General features: G+C 45.7%; 1 protein-coding gene across 5 annotated transcripts in view; it reads right to left on the bottom strand.

The window, feature by feature from the left end:
* Slc1a2 (solute carrier family 1 member 2) overlaps positions 1-16,013 on the bottom strand; it is a 124,904-nt gene that overhangs the window by 37,108 nt on the left and 71,783 nt on the right. For all 5 annotated transcript variants that reach the window (XM_051144230.1, XM_051144229.1, XM_051144228.1 and 2 more), the window contains exons 2-5: positions 11,548-11,687; positions 9,521-9,673; positions 7,864-8,114; positions 3,844-4,009 (exon numbers count right to left, since the gene is read on the bottom strand). In XM_051144230.1, the coding sequence (XP_051000187.1) occupies positions 3,844-4,009; positions 7,864-8,114; positions 9,521-9,673; positions 11,548-11,677 (700 nt within the window). In that variant the 5' untranslated portion in view covers positions 11,678-11,687. The remainder of the gene's footprint in view (positions 1-3,843; positions 4,010-7,863; positions 8,115-9,520; positions 9,674-11,547; positions 11,688-16,013) is intronic.

Below are 16,013 nucleotides of genomic sequence, written 5' to 3'. Positions count from 1 at the left end.
TTGATACCCTATGAGAATATATAGGGGAAGGTGATCCCCCTCAGGAACAGTCATAGGGGAGGGGAATAATGGGAAAATGGGGGGGGGTGGAATGGGAGGATACAAGGGATGGGATAACCATTGAGATGTAACAAGAATAAATTAATAAAAAAACATTAAAAAAAAAAAAAAAAAGCTCAGCTTGTAGTCTCCTTTATTAATCTTCTCCAGGATGACAATAAAGCCAGAATGGAGACTTCATTGTTAGATTCTGCCGCAACCTACCCTCTCATCCAACTTCTGTCTTTTCTTGACACCCTAGTTCAACAACACATCAGCCTCCAGGGTCAATCCTAACCCAAGGAGGAAGGATTTGAGGAGCTCACTTCCTACCTACCCTCTTGGTGGCAGCCTCATGCTACATCCTGAAGCTCATCCTGAAACATCCAACACTGGTCCCTCGGTCATTTCCTCATCACCTGTGTCTGCCGCTCTGGTACTTTAGATCCTCAAAGACTAAGCCTGGTTTCTCTTTCCGGAAGATTCTCTCACCACCACAACCACCCCTGCCCTCAATACCTCACCTTAACCTGCTCGGGACCAGGGCATACTGTGGGACTAACGGTAGTCTCAGTACTACTTGGGGATTGTCTAGACTTTCAATTGCAACCACTGTGAGTTCCTAGACTCTTTATCCGTCCCCAGTCTTGGTGACCTAACTCTGACTACATATATGGAGTGTAAGTCTTGGTTACTCTTCTGGCTACAGAGCCTTGCTCAACTATTCCCTGAGCCTGAAGTACTGGCCACCTTCTAATCCTTCCCTCTCCATCCTTCTCCCTACCCTACCCTGCCTCAGTTTAGCAGGCCTCATTTCCAACCTCTCCTTAGTCTCTCTAGTTATGCTGAAAGTTGGCTTTTATCAGGTAAATGACAGCACTATAATTTGATTCTCTTAGACATAACTTCCTTCTCTCTGAACCTTTGACTTTATTTACCCTTTTGTTCCCATCCCCCCCCCCCAAGCCAGCCTTCTTCTCTCCATCAAACATTCATCAACCGTGTAACCACATTTGGTGAGGATCCCATTTCCCTTTAGTGGAAATTATACAGTCCTTGTACTCAGATTGCTAATATTCAGAATTTAATATCGCCCCTCTTTAGCTCTTGACCACAGGGCTTGGTAAGTGACATCACAATTGAGTTATTGTGCCCGCCGCCCCAAAGATAGAGCTTCCTGAAGACTAGGTGCAGGGCAGAATGAACTAGTTTTACAGTAATGTGGGAAATCAGGTCACAGCTCTTCCTCCACCCTTCTCTCAGACCATGGAGGTCAGTTTGCTGGGTATGATGACACAGAGTCCACCTATGAGGAGTCGGGCTGGGAAAGTAGAGTATTACTTAGTTAATGCTATTTTAAAATGCACAAGGTCTTAAGGTACCTAAGACTTAGAACGAAGACCCTGCTTAAAGAGAGCAGACACTGAAGTATCTGTGAGTTCAAAACTTGTCTTCTAAAGGAGTAGTTGAAGTTGATTTAAGCAATTGGAATTAAGGTAAGGATCAATAATTGATTTGGGGGTTCTTTTGTTTGGCTGGCTTTTGAGACCACTCTTGATCTGTAGCTCAAGCTGCTGGTCTTTGACTAACGATCCTCTTGTCTCAGCTGTCTGAATGCTGGCATCACAGGTGTGCTGTATCTCACACTGTAGCTCTCCAGGTTTCTTAAGAGAAATATGTGTCCCTGAAGAAGTGGAAAGCCTAACCAGGGCTGCATCTTCCTGTATTGCAATGCTCAGTCCTTGGGACTTTCCAAAACTCCAGAAATACAGAAAAACAAAACAAAAGCGAAGCCACTAACTCTGCCCTTCCAAGGCCATGGAAATTACCTTATTTCAGCTGTGATTGGCAAATGGGAAGTTTCTCAACAATGTAACCTTCCTTGGCCTCACAGTGCCTTGCTGTGTACTTGGATGGAACGCAGGATTCTGCCTGCCATTTCTCTGGGTAAACATTGCCTAATTGAAATTGCTCACTGGAACAGGGGTGTTTCATTTGAACAAAGCCCTCTTAGACTTGGTTGTTGGGGTTGAGCGAGTTGCCAGTATTTTGAAACTAATCGGCATAGCCAAAGGTCATGTGACTTTCTAGAATCCGACCAGACTCTGGAAAAGACTAGGATCCTCTGAATGAATCAAAGCGTGGGCCTGTTACACCTTTAGCTTCCTGCAGAAGAGGCTCTCTTTGTCCAGGAGGGTGGGATCTAAAGTTGTGACCCACCAGAAGGGGCCCTGGAGAGTTGGGAAGACCCTGCAAGGGTTGGAGATAGCTTTGCAGTGGAGGTCTCAGAGGGACTCCCACACTTCCTCCTTCCCCTCCAACTACCTCTGGCCTCTCCCTGATTATCAACTGTGTTTACTTGTTGCCTAGTAACCCACTCAGCTTATCTCCTCCCTCACTCTACTTATCCAACGTGCTTTCTCCCAGGCCAAACAATAAAAGATCTAGCTTCAGTCCTGGAGTCACAGGGTGCCCAGCTCCTGGGCTCCCTCTCTCTACAGCACTGATGCCTGTGGAGTAGGACTATCAGACACAAAACAACCAAAGAGGGCTCCCAATCGCGTTCTGACCTTCAGATACACATGAACTATTTTTTTTTTAACAATAGCCCATGCACTTGAGACATACTTACACTAAATTATTGTTATTTGTTATTGATCCAAAATTCAATTTTATCTAATAACAGTCCAAGGACACAAGGGCATTTGATCTTTGAGGTGACAAAGGGACAGGCTCACTGAGCTCACCCATGTCTAAAGAGTTCTCACCTGAGTCCTTAAAAACTTTGCATGATCTTCTTTACAAATTCATATTTCTCCATTTCATTTCCATTTTACAGGCAAATGAGCCATTTCCTTGACACACTTAAATTGGTGAGTGATGGAAATGGGGTTGAATGGGCCCACCCTAAGGCCCTAAGGTGGCTGCGTTTCCCGTGAGGGAAACCTCATCCCAGTACTTCAGGAGATATTTTCTGGTTGAGTTCCTCCGCTCTCTCTCTACTTTTAATAATGATCAGAGCTTGTTTGAACAGAACACACAGCAAGTGCTAGTGTGCTTAGTTGCATAGCCTCATTTCATTTTTACAACGCTCTTACTACAAACCCCATGCTTAGCCTACTTTTACTTTACTGCCAAGACTCAAAGAAGTGGAAGGGCTTTCCCGGGGGGCAGATAACCAGTGAGTGGCCCCTAAGCCCACATCTGTGCAGCTGAAGGGAACCTCTGGATAGAATGGGGAGAAGGCACCAAGCTTGAGGAGAGAGGTCACATGACATTCTGCAGAACCCCTCTGTTCCTTAATCTAATACTGTCCAATACTGGTAACTCTGCATTTGTTATAGACTAGAAAGTAGGAAGGGTCAACTATCATGATGCCCCTGCACAGAGACAACTGAACACCAATGCTTAATAAATAAAAGGTAAGAATATCCCATTTCATTTAATGGTTACTTAGATAAGATGACTTGACAACACTAGACAGAGTCAAGGAATATGCCTGATAAATGTCAGCTCCTTCCTCTTTCTCCATCCCTGATTTCCTCCTGCTGTCATGTCCCTTTGGGGTCTCCCTTGGGCCCATCCTCCTGTTCCTCTTCCTTCAGGGCTCTGCGCTCAGTCTCAGTGACCCTCATATTACTCCCCAGAGAGAGCCTTCTGCGCCACCTACAGGACAGTCGCTGAGTTTGTTGAGAAGAACTCTTGGGAGGCTGAGAACCAAGGGAAGAGAGCAGCTGTGAAAGGCTGACCATCGCCACCGTTCAGAAGACAGAGGCGATGGGCAGCAACAACCAGTTTGCCTACCTAAGACATTCATCCCATCCTTGAACTCCAGGCCCTTCTTGATAATGATCTTGGTTTCTTCAGGGGCCTCATTCATGGTCTCGTTCAACATGGAGATGACCGCCTTGGTTGTATTGGCCTCCTCAGGCTGAGGTGCCACCAGAACTTTCTTTGTCACTGTCTGGATCTAATGCAGCAGGGAGGAAAAAGAGTACAGGTGAGGCTTAGCCTGAAAGGTTAACAACAACCCAGCCAAGCATATATTTTAAACTTCCCAGGATGTTAACTACAACTACGGAATGCCAAAACAAGGCTAATAAAACTGGGAAATATTTTACGTTTATGCTTAGCAGAGTGTTTCCTCATTGTGTATGAGTTGGCATATAACTGTCTAGCTGACAAGATCATTACAAATTTATGAAATTCATTTGCACTCTTAAGTACCATCAGGCAGTATAGTTGCTAAAGCTGGGGAAATGTGTCCATTTTGTCCTCCCCATGATAACTCCTCTGTGTTTGGGGATGACATCCTGTGTCCAATTTAGTTACTCTTCCAAATTGTGAAACCCAGGTAGACTGAGCCATCAGAAGCCTATACTAGGCCTGGGGTCCTTCCTAATCCAGGCTCTGCTGGGAATCTCCATCTGGATGTCAGGGGTGACCGCTGCCAATGGCCATCCTTCCAGGATTATGTGATTCATATGTGAGGTGGGAAACAGCCACTTCTTTCAGGCAGTGAAGCCAACTAACCCTTGCCTAACAGTCCCCAAGCATCTCTCAGGCTATTCCTCGACACCCGTGGGAGTGGGTCTAATTTTAAAGGTGTCGGGCATCCCGCATGCAAAAATTCACATCTCAGCCTCAAATTTTACCACTTTTGAGGGCATTAAAATAGAAATCATTCAAAATCCTAGAATGTCTGTGCTGGCACATCGAAGGTGACAGATGGCTGAACCTTGAATAGATGCAGAAGAGGATGCATGGAAAAGCCAACTGACTTTTCAGACGTCATAGTTATCAGCAGAGCTGACACTTGAACTCAGATGGCCTGACCACCATTGAATTCTTCCCACCACGGGGCACCATATGCTAAGTTATGCTGAGTTGATCCGTCTGTGGCTGGGTTTGACAATTAGCAGTGCTGAACTGAGATTACGAGAGCAGGAGAGAAGGCCGGGCAGGCTTCTGTGGGAGGAGGCAGGCACCTTCCACGTTAGCCTGGCCATACACACGTGTGCAGGGTTAGAAGAGACCCAAGGCTGGCTACACAAGTAGAGGATGACCCAAACTCTGGGCAGTAGAAGCATGAAGAGAAAACATAGAGGTGACCAGAAAGGAAGCTTCTGGATGTAGCTGCCAAGCTCTGGGCAACAAAGGTGGTGACTCATCCCCCAGAGTGGTAAAGAAGCCAAATCTTGGTCTAATCTGAAGTGATTATTGTGGATCTAGGTAAATGGTGACAGCCAGGATCCAGTACAAGGCTGGGAGGTAAGAGCTTCACGCCTGCCATGTCCCACAATTAAGCCAAGAACTGATTTCTACCTAGTCAACGAAGCCAGAGTTAACATCAATCAATTATGTTTGACTCGAAAATCTAGACTCCAAACAGCATAGGAAGGGGTCTCAGCTCACAGAGCCTGCGGGGTTGAAGCAATTCATCTGAGTATAGGCTATAGTACTTTCCAGCATCCCTTACCTGAGAACTTGCACATGCTTCCTCATTCATTTATATGGCTTTCTTCCTACCAGCCTCTCACCTTCAGCTACCTGTCTATACCTATAGCTGTTACACCAGTCATTTTTTCAATAGAAAACTAGTCATTTCCCTGACTCAAGCTTTCTTAGAATAAGAATCCCAATTTCACCTGGGCCCACTAGTAACTGCCTGGGCTCAGTTCTGTCTTCCTACATGTTGAAGGACATGTGTGGAAGCTTTTCTCCTCTCAGCCAGCTCTAGAAACAGGCCAGAAGCTGCCTTGCTTTGAAATGTGGCTGGAGCAAGGCTGTCTCTAACAGGAACCATTCTTCCTGTTTACGTCTCTCTCTAACTCTGGTCAGGAATCCCCCTTCACTCAAGACAGGCAATTTTACAACCCTCTTTGCCAGGCTACAGGGACTCAGAGAGGACTCTAGTGACCTCCTCCTCTGTCTCTGGCAATGTGTTTCTGCGTTAAGAATGATTTCCTCTACTCAACGTCCTCAGAGTCAGGGTGAGGGTCTACATCCATTCTCACTGTGAGGTAAAGAGCCATACACTACTATTCCTTATACTGCCCCAACTCAGAGGGACTTTGACGCTGGCCTTAGTTGGGGAAACAAAGCCACGTTACCATAGGAAAAGGTAGGATCATGGCAGCAGCGGAACAAATCCTGATGTAGCCTTCTATCCCCAAGCATTCATTGGGTAAAGACTATCACCAGCCAGAGAAGTCCCAAGTGTGAATATGGCCAACACTACAGAAGCTCCATCCAACAAGAGCAGAGCAATAGTTCTGAGCTCTTGGGGCTTTCTGCTCTTGCTTTCCAGGCAGAAATAAAACAGATATGACTAGGCAGAGGAAGGAGATCTAGATCTGTCCTTCCTGGGGAGCTCTCATGCCTCCCCACCTGTTTCCTCTCAGCTACTTTCCCAGGATCTATAGCTCCAAACACCACTTGCATCTACCACTCCGAGGTGAGGCTAGCGAGCACATGAACATGGGACCTTGGTGAGATTCCTTTCTCCAGCTTCTAGTCATTCTATTCCTACTTTTCCTGTCTGGAGTGGTGTTCTTTTAACGTAAGTCCTCATTGACTTAATTATACATATTTATGCTGTATGATGGGGCATTTCCAGACATGAATACATACATATGGGATATTTCCACACACACAAGACACTGATCAAATCAATGATAAGTAGATCTCTCATTTTAAATATTCATCATTTCTTTATAAAATGACATTCAAAAATCAGAAATGCCCATCCCAGCTTGGCATGATGTGGGCTCAGTGGGAGTTGGCACTGCATTTTGAGGGCTAGAAATCCCAATTTTTCTTCTAAGCTGCCTATCTCATAACCTCACTCTTCAGTGGTTCCCTGAGAATAGCTCATGGGCTCCAGTTTAGCTTTTTAATGATGTAATAGGGATTGTCGTGTGTGCCAACCTAAGCTGGTTCTATGGACAGAAAATATGGCAGTGAGTGTGGTCTTGGCTGATGACTCGGTGTTTCTTACTTAGTAGAATTATCTGTCTTTAAAAGTTAGAAGTGTGTGTGTGTGTGTGTGTGTGTGTGTGTGTGTGTGTGTGAGAGAGAGAGAGAGAGAGAGAGAGAGAGAGAGAGAGAGAGAGAGAGAGAGAGAGAGAGAGAGAGAGAACGTGTACCCATGTGTGGTTATACTTGCATGTGTGTGCAAGTGCATGTGGAGGCCATCAGTTGATATCAGCATCTACCTTTGTCTTTCTCCCCATTATGCTTTGAGACAGGGTCTCCCAGAGAACCCAGAACTTGTAGATTCAGCTACACTGTCTGGACAGCAAACCCAAGGATCCCCCTGTCTCTATCTCCCCAGTGCTAGGCTCATAGATGCATGATGTTTTCACAATTAAAAAAAAATTATATTCAGTCCCCTGTTTCATCTTGAGGGTAGATTACAGATTCTCATTTTGTAGAATAGACTAAGTCAGTATCTCTTTCTTTAAGGACTACCTAGAGCTTTGAAATAGTGCTAAGGACCACTGGGCAACTAAGAGGGTTGTGAACAAGACTGGTAAAAGTGTACTCATGTGCAATTCAGAGACAGGAACAAAAAGGAAAAAAGGAAAAGCCAAGCCTCAGAGTGACAAGACGATATTAAGGGTACAGGCAACAGTGATTCTGGAAATCAGGCAATCTAACTCCAACTCTAGGGCCCCCCCCTCAAAGTACCTCATGCAACACTTGAGCCTAACAGAGATCAATACATGTTTAGGAAAATGTTATTCAGAGTTGAAACCGCCTCTAAATTATCATAGATCCGGTGGCAGATGGCACAGAGATGACCCCGTGGCTTTTTGTTACCTGTTGGAAACAGGCTTGCACCAGGTTCTCCGGGAAGAGATTTCTGATGAGATCCAGGAAGGCATCCAGGCTAGACACCTCATCGTTCTTCTTCCCAGGCCCCAGCTGCTTCTTGAGTTTGGGGTTACCAGGGTGGATGGCCAACACCAGGATGACCCCCAGCACAGCGGCGATGATGGTCGTGGACATGTAATACACCATAGCTCTCGTGCCTAGGCGGCCGCTGGCCTTAGCATCCAGGCCTGACAAACCTGCGTTTAAAAGAAACCCAGAAAAATCAGCCTGCTCTTTTCTACTCATGTCCCCATCTCCACGTATCTGCAACCCCATGGCTTCCTATCATTCAGAAACATCAGTGCTCAGCTAACACTCCTACTAAATTTGTGGCCTATTCTACACTTTGCAATTCTATATTTTAAGTATATATATTCTTGAGAACTTGAGAGTTGGGTGGCTCATAGTTTACAAATGGCTGATCTCCACCTATCAGTCATCACTTCATACGTGAAAATGACGTTGAAGAGCTTTCCTTTTTTAATTCCAGAATAATGTCTTCTCCGTTTTCATGACCGTAAGTTATCTCCTCTGGAGCGATGGTCTAGCTGAGGCTAGTGTTTCACTTGTATGGTAACATTACTATTTACTTGTCCTCACTTAGAACAATCAACAGCTGGGCCATCAAGGGCATGCTCAAATGTCTTTAGACTACAGTACTGAGACTGAAGTGGAGAGTCAGCATGGCCCTCCCCTCTCTCTGTGTTGAAGCACAGTGGCTTTCGTGTCTAACCTCAGTAGCTAACACAGAGCACATGCAAGCAGCAGCTGGCAGCAGTGGGGGCAGCATCTGTCCTGAGGGGGATAGAGAAAACTCCAAGTCAAGTCATACAGACCTCAGCCTCCAGTGGGTTTTTTCCTCCAGTTGTCTCTTCAGTGTGCCCACTTCCTGGTTTCAGTTCCTACCTTTGCTGAACAGAGATTAAAAACCCCTTTCTGGGGATCTGCCCTTTTTCACGTGGGGGAGGAAGTCGATGTGAATTTCTCTGTATTAATCTGGCCCGTGTATGACCCACTTCTCTGTACAAACCACAGTCTAATTCTGGGCAAAGGAAGCCAGGCCTCTCTGTCAGGCTGGCTTTAGCTAATTAATTAATTCTCTTAGCCAAACATATGATAAGAAAGCATTCTATCATATACGAGGATATCTTTCTATATTAAAAACCTTGGCTTTCATGCCCAGCATTTAATCTCTTTTCAATCCATACGCTCCTATACGCCCAAGTAAATAATGAGGGCAGTGTCCTTTTCACTTGCTATCTCTATCAGTTTCTGAATAAAACAATTTCAAAATTATAAAAATATTTAAAAATTAAAAATATTTTTAAAAACATTAAATAAACAAGATACCAACACTTTTAACGCATACATATTCTTTATATTTTGACTCTTAGAAGGAAAAGCAGAGTATCTGGTAGATGGCATTTTTTTTTCTTTTTAAGATCAGTGATTCCTATTTTAGAGACAGGAAAAAGCTCAGAAATGTCATGATGCAGACAGTCACACATCCACTGACTCCATCAAATAGGAATTCTACTTTGATCCCCAAAGCCAGGGCAGGGCTATGGTACCCTGTGGGTGGGCACCAGGAAGGGGCTCTCACCTGTGATTAGGCTGGAGATGATGAGAGGGAGGATGAGCATCTTCAGCATCCTCATGAGTATATCCCCCGGAAAGGCTATCAACATGACCACATCAGGGTGGATGGGAGACGCCAAGCGCAGCAGCCCGCCACATACTGCCCCCAGGATGACGCCTGGGGAAGGGAACAAGGAAACCTGAAGTCAGTTCTTGTACTAGTCAAATGAATAGCTCCATGGACTCCCATTAGTGATATAGTCTTTCTCATGTGCCTGCCTAAAGACATTACATCAGGGGAACTGGTTGTGATAACTAGCAAAGACACTTTTCTGCAATGGCTCCAACTGTTCTAACACCTGAGAAGTCGAGAAGAACATTTTCAACACTCCGTGGGGGAAAAAAAATAAAGACTTGATTCCAAAATCTTTTGAGATATTGATCTCACGTAGCATCACAAATTCCCAGAACAGACTCCCAGTGATCAGTATCATTTCTTCTGTCAGCCAGATCTGGCATCGTGATCTTGGGTTTAATGTGTTGTGTCTTCCCTTTTAGCTGGAGGCCAGAGGCATGGGACATAAGGCATAGGTGGGGAGGCCTGATGGCACTCAAAGAAAGAATAAACAGGCTACCAAGATGAGACTTGACAACCTATGACCATATAGTGGGAGAGGAGGTTCCCCCTCGGTCTTAGACCTAGGCGAGGGGAATAGGGTGAAAGCGGGAGGCAGGGAGGAACGGGATGATACAAGTGATGGGATAACAATTGAGTTGTAATCTGAATAAATTAATAAAATTAAAATTAAAAATATTTTTATACCTTTCTGCAAACAAGGAAAAAAAAAAGATCTATAACCTATGAGGAGTCAAGTTGAACAAAGATACTGGCAGAGATGCTGTTTGCTTTATAGACACCTAGATTCCACCAGGAAACTTTAGACTGTTGGGAAAGGGTCCCCAACACAAGCCACAAAAGCAAAAACTACGATCTAGGCCACAGTCCCCTTTGGTGATGGGAGAAGGGGTTTCCAGACACGTGAGTTATGGAGTAGATTCTAGGGACAGGCAGAGAGGGAGGTAGCCAAAGGGCAGATCCTTTTCTGGGATCTACAGCTTAAAGAAATATCATACCGTCAATCTTCTTCAGGTCCCAGGCTGAATAAGACTTTATTACAGAGAGGGTGGGTCTTTAAAAAAAAAAAAAAACAACCCAGCCATGTGTGTGGTTCCCTGTTCCTAAGTGAACTGAGGCAATCCCCGGTTTTGATTCGAGTCCACTGGCAGCTGAGATGCTGAGATGACACAGGGTGTGGAGGAGGGAGGGTGTGTGTGAACGATGGTGAAGAGGCAGGAGGATGAACTTTAGTTGCTTCTCTGTGTGGCCTATGTGAGAGCCGAAAGACAAGGGAAGAATTGAGAAGAGAAACTGTGTGGCTGTCAGTACAAGAAACTTCCACTTATCCTGTTTTCAATACACCCTGTAGAAAACCCAAGACCGAGACAGCTCAGACCAAAGAACCAACCCCCCCCTCCCCTCCCCCGCTTTCTTCCAAGATGACTTGGAATACCTCTGAGCATCTATCTGAATGGGCTTCTCCCATGTTTCTCGCCTCAACGGTACCAGTTAATCAAAGCCAGTGATGCTTCTGGAAAAGGCCTGATCTTGTTGGTCCTTTGTAGTGGGGTTTCCTGGCCCTGGTGTCCTTATCCTGAATCAAATCTTTCTTTAAATGTGATCTGCTGCCTGCTCATGGATCACTCAGGTGATACGCTGCATCTCAGATTGCCTGGCTTCTCTCCCAACAGCTCAAAACATATAATCTTCACAAGTGTGGCTGGGAACCTGCCCGTTCACACACACAGGCAATGTATATACACACAATGCTAGGATCAGTGGAGAGCAGATGGGCAGAGATGGTTTGGGGGTAGATTTTTGCCACTGTGGCTTCCTTTTCTGGAGGATCTAGCTCCCTCATAAATCAGGAGAGCTCTGTAGAAATGGATGGGGTGACCTCAGGATAAAGGGTTAGAGAGACCGCTGGCACCTACCAAACACAGTCAGGGAGAGCAGAAGGTTCTTCCCCAGCTTGTCGCACATGCGCAGACCCAGGTTTCTGTGCTTCGGCTCCTCTGAGCTGAGGTGGCTGTCGTGCATGCGCACTTCCACCTGCTTGGGCATATTGCTGGCACTGCAGAAGAAATGAAGCTCATGTTAGTGACTCCCTGGGCTGAATTAATAGGGGTTTCCTGTGGGCAAAACAGGAGTACTGAGGCCACACCTGCATCCCAGATGACCTGTAGGATACATGGATACTTTTATCCCGTCACCCTGGATCCATGAAAATAGGGTTTCCCAGGAGCCACTCCCACGCTGACTCTGGGAAGAAGGAAGTTTCTCTACTCCATTTTACTGAGATAAAAATCAATAGGACATTACGTTTCTAATTCAGCTCCAAAATTTGAGCTCTTTCATTCTCTTGATAATGAGGGGGTGTGGTACTTTTGGGGAGAGTCACAGCCTGCATTCCACCAAAATTAGATGCCCCCAAGTTCAACTCTTCCACATCCTACACAGGTGAAAGTCACACCTCCTGTAACTCAAACCTACCCTCTGTTCTGGAAAAGCCACTGCATACAGCTAAAAGAAACGTCAGTCAATTGTGCCTTTAGAATGCCACTTGTAGAATCAGAACTCCGCCAAATAGCCCACAAGTAAAGGCCACTCATAGTCAAAGCAGTATGGCTACCAGGAGCATTTTGATCACTATCATCTTTGGAAGTAACTCAGCCATTTTCCAGATGGCCCATGCCCTATCCCAAGTGACTGCCTGCTGGGGAAGCGAGGCCCTTGCTCCCCTCTCCCACCATAACATTTCCCAGGTCAGTAAGATTTCTTTTTTTAGAGTGAAGCATCCACATTTTCACTTTGATAAGTTGAGGAGGATTTCTTTTTTGTCGCTTCTATTTACAAATACCATCATTTGGTGGGTGAAAACAAAACAGATGAAAAAGACAGTAATTCCTAGACGGACACATCACTGGTAGATGACGTGACAACCAATGCCTTCTGAAGAAGTAAGGTGTTACCCTTGTTCCAGTATTCCCACCAGACTAGACAAAGGGCCACTGAGCAGTGTCTGCCTGCAGAGCAATCGCCTGGCAGCATCACTAATGACGATGTGCCGAATGCGGCCTTCAGGCATCTCGTCCCACTCTGGTGCTTACTAGCTGTGTGACTGTGTGTGTGTGTGTGTGTGTGTGTGTGTGTGTGTGTGTGTGTGCGTGTGTGTGTCTTCCTTTCTAACTGGAGGCCATACAACAGGGCTCTATAATCTAGGAGGCGCCAGGTTGTGTTAGAATTCCCAGATTATACTCTGGGGAGAGAAGGGTTTAATACTCATTCATGCAAATTTAGTAAAGGAAGGATAGAGAAATGGCTCAGTAAGTAAAATGCCTGCGCTATGAGTAGGGAGACAGGAGTATGGTCCTTAGGACTTGTATTAAGCATCAGGTTGTGGTGGCATACGTTTATGATGCCAGCACTGGTGAGGCACAGTCAGGGAGACCCCTGGGGCTTGCTGGCTAGCCAGTCTAGCCTATTAGTGGGCTCCAGACTAAATGAGAAGCCTTGCTTCAGAAAAGAAAGTTGGATGGCATCAGAAGAATGACCTTTCACCTCCACATACACATGCAGATATGTGCACACACATCTGTATACACACATGTACCCATCCACCTGGACAACATGCATACACACATAAGCAGAATGTTCAGCAAAGTGCACTAGTGAGGAGCCTGCCAGGGGCAGTTTCTTTCTCTAGAGACCAGGAGGAAGGCCTTATCACTTTCCTGGCAAAGATGAAAATGAGTTAAAAGACCTATCCAGTCACCCCAGCATTCCAACAGGACCTTGAAATTTTAGCTCAAAAACTAAAACTCTGGACATAAACACAGTGGCTTATTTTGTGACAAGCTGTGTGATGTATTTGCTATCAAAGTGCCTTAAAACTAAGATAGAGTAAGGGGCCAAAACCTATAAGCTTCTTTGCGTGCCCCTCACCCACGTTCTACTTTCTAAATAGCTGTTGCAGGCAACCCCTGAGTTCCTGCCATGTGTGGCCACTGAGGGTCACTCAGACCACCTATAAAAAGAGAGCAGTCTGTCAGCTGCCCATGTCCAGAAGAACCAGCGAGCCACGGGGGCCACAGCCTTCATTGCCAAGTGAAGCAGACAGAAGGCACTTCATGCAGCAAGCGGGAGAAAATTATCAGAATGATCTCTTTAACACGGACAGAGCATATTTCCATTTTTAAACAATTCCCCAGACAGAGCTGTAAAGTACAATGAAGCTCAGAACTAGGAAATGGCCAATGAGGAGGAGCAGAGGCAGTACAACGAGCACACACTCCTTAACCAGCCCCTCCCCAAACTCTAGCACCCCCTGAGATCATCAACCCCCTGGCCTTCTGCTTCACTTGTACCCCGCTGCTGCCGTCGAAATCAGAATCAGACCCACTCTCATCATTCAAATGAGCCTCGCGAGTATTGAAAGCAAACATTCTGGCAAGCTCCACGTGCTGTCATGAAAGCGCCAGGCAGCAAAACGGCCAGGATAAAGTGGAAACACGCAGAAAATAGGTTCACATCTCTACCCAGCCCTGAGAAGGGTCTGGGTGCCTGTTGCACACATTTCTTTGCTTCATGGCCTACTTTTCTGGCTGTGACAAAAATGTCCCGGAAGCCCTGAATCAAAACAGCCACATCAAAGTGGCAGCATCAACATGTCATGAGTCCACAAGAGCTCACTTAGAAGGTCTCCAACTTACTTTCTTAGAATTAAGCAGATGTCTCAGGCTTCTGAGAGTTTCTGACATGTGCACATGGAAAATAAGTTGGAACACATAACTTTATTTATTAGTATTATTGTTGTGGGGGTGTGGGGGGGAACCATAGCACTCATGTGGAAGTCAGAGGACACCTGCCAGAAGTCAGTTCTCACCTTTCTCCATAGGTTCTGGGGATTCATGTCAGTTTGCTGTGCTTGAAAAACAAACCTTTTACCCAGTGAGCCATCTTGCCAACACAGAAGATAATTTTTCAACTAAATCAGAGCCTTAGTGGCAAGTCAGGGGTTCAGAGGGCTCCCCAAACTCTCTGCCAAGATTCTGTACAAGTCTAATCAATTGCTGCATCTCTCAGACCACACAGGGAGCCTAAAAAGGAGATGATTCTAGAATGTTAATATGGAGCATTAATACCAAAGATGAATACATACCATGGTGTAGAGCTGCTTCTGGGCCTACATCCCTTTAGGACACAGGCATATGCTGGTATCTAAGCTAACAGCAGCAGCACCGAGTGACACGCATGGATTTACTGACCACTCTCCATGCATCAGACACTCTGCTCAGTGATGAGTGCTTCGGCCTAGAAAACGGGAGGAAGTGGGTTGGGCTGTAATCATCTGCTTCACATCTGGGCTGTGGCAAAGCCCTGGATGGGGTGCTCCTGGGAATCATGAGAACTATGCTAAGCCAGTTTGAGAAGGCATAAGGGACGTTCAGCAAAGGTCTCTTGGAGGGGCTGGTTCCTGACTGGGATCTCAAAGGGTGGTTTGACCTTAAGTCCCTGCATCCTTCACCAGTCTATGGGCTCTGAGAAAGCAAGCCTGTGGCCTCCCGTATGAGCGTTCGCCAAGAGATGCCTGCTTTCTCCTAGGGCAGAAGCCTTTCTACAGATGTCAACAACACATGGTTTGGCACCCTCTTACCATTCTTGCCTTCAGTCCTCAGATTTCTCTGGGGATCACAGTGTAGTCCACACTCTGTGAGAGCTACTGAAAGCAATGCAGTAAATAAAATAAACCCAGACCAAAGAGCTCTTGATCTCATGGCATGGGCATGTAGTAGGAGAAGGGATAAGTGGCTAAACTTATTACAAGTGGTGGTGGCATTGGGTAGAAGTCAAGAGAGTAGGAATATATGATTTCATATCAAGTGATCAGAGCAGGTTACATAATTAGGAACACGTGACCACCAGCCTGGAAGAAATGTGGAATCTCTTTGAAATAACTCTGAAATGTGTTCACAGATTAACAAGTAAATAGGACAAATACAACATGGCTGCCTGTACAGCTACTCTAGAAGCTAAGCCGACCACCAGATAGAACCCCTTGTGTCTGAATGTTGGATTTTAGCATGAGCACTGATTCAGATGGATGTCAAATAAGTAATGCCGGGGCCTAGATTCATCATGAATGTGGCCGGGTTTCAATGACTGCCCAGCTCCTACTGAGATATATGGCTACTAGAAGAAGGGAAGACAGACAGACAGAAGGCCTAAGGTCTTGGTAGGGTAAGGGTTTGGTTTTAGGTCAATGAACAGAAAAGGCCGAGCCTGATCTATGCAGTCCCCTGCGTCAGCACAGTCACTTCAAGTGTGTGTGTGTGCTCATCCTTCTGTTAAAGTCCACACACTGTGCAAGTAAAGAGTTCAAACACTAAGGCAGGGAATT

Source organism: Acomys russatus, chromosome 4, assembly GCF_903995435.1.
Source record: "Acomys russatus chromosome 4, mAcoRus1.1, whole genome shotgun sequence".
Lineage (NCBI taxonomy): Eukaryota > Metazoa > Chordata > Mammalia > Rodentia > Muridae > Acomys > Acomys russatus.
This window is presented reverse-complemented; position numbering and strand designations above follow the sequence as displayed.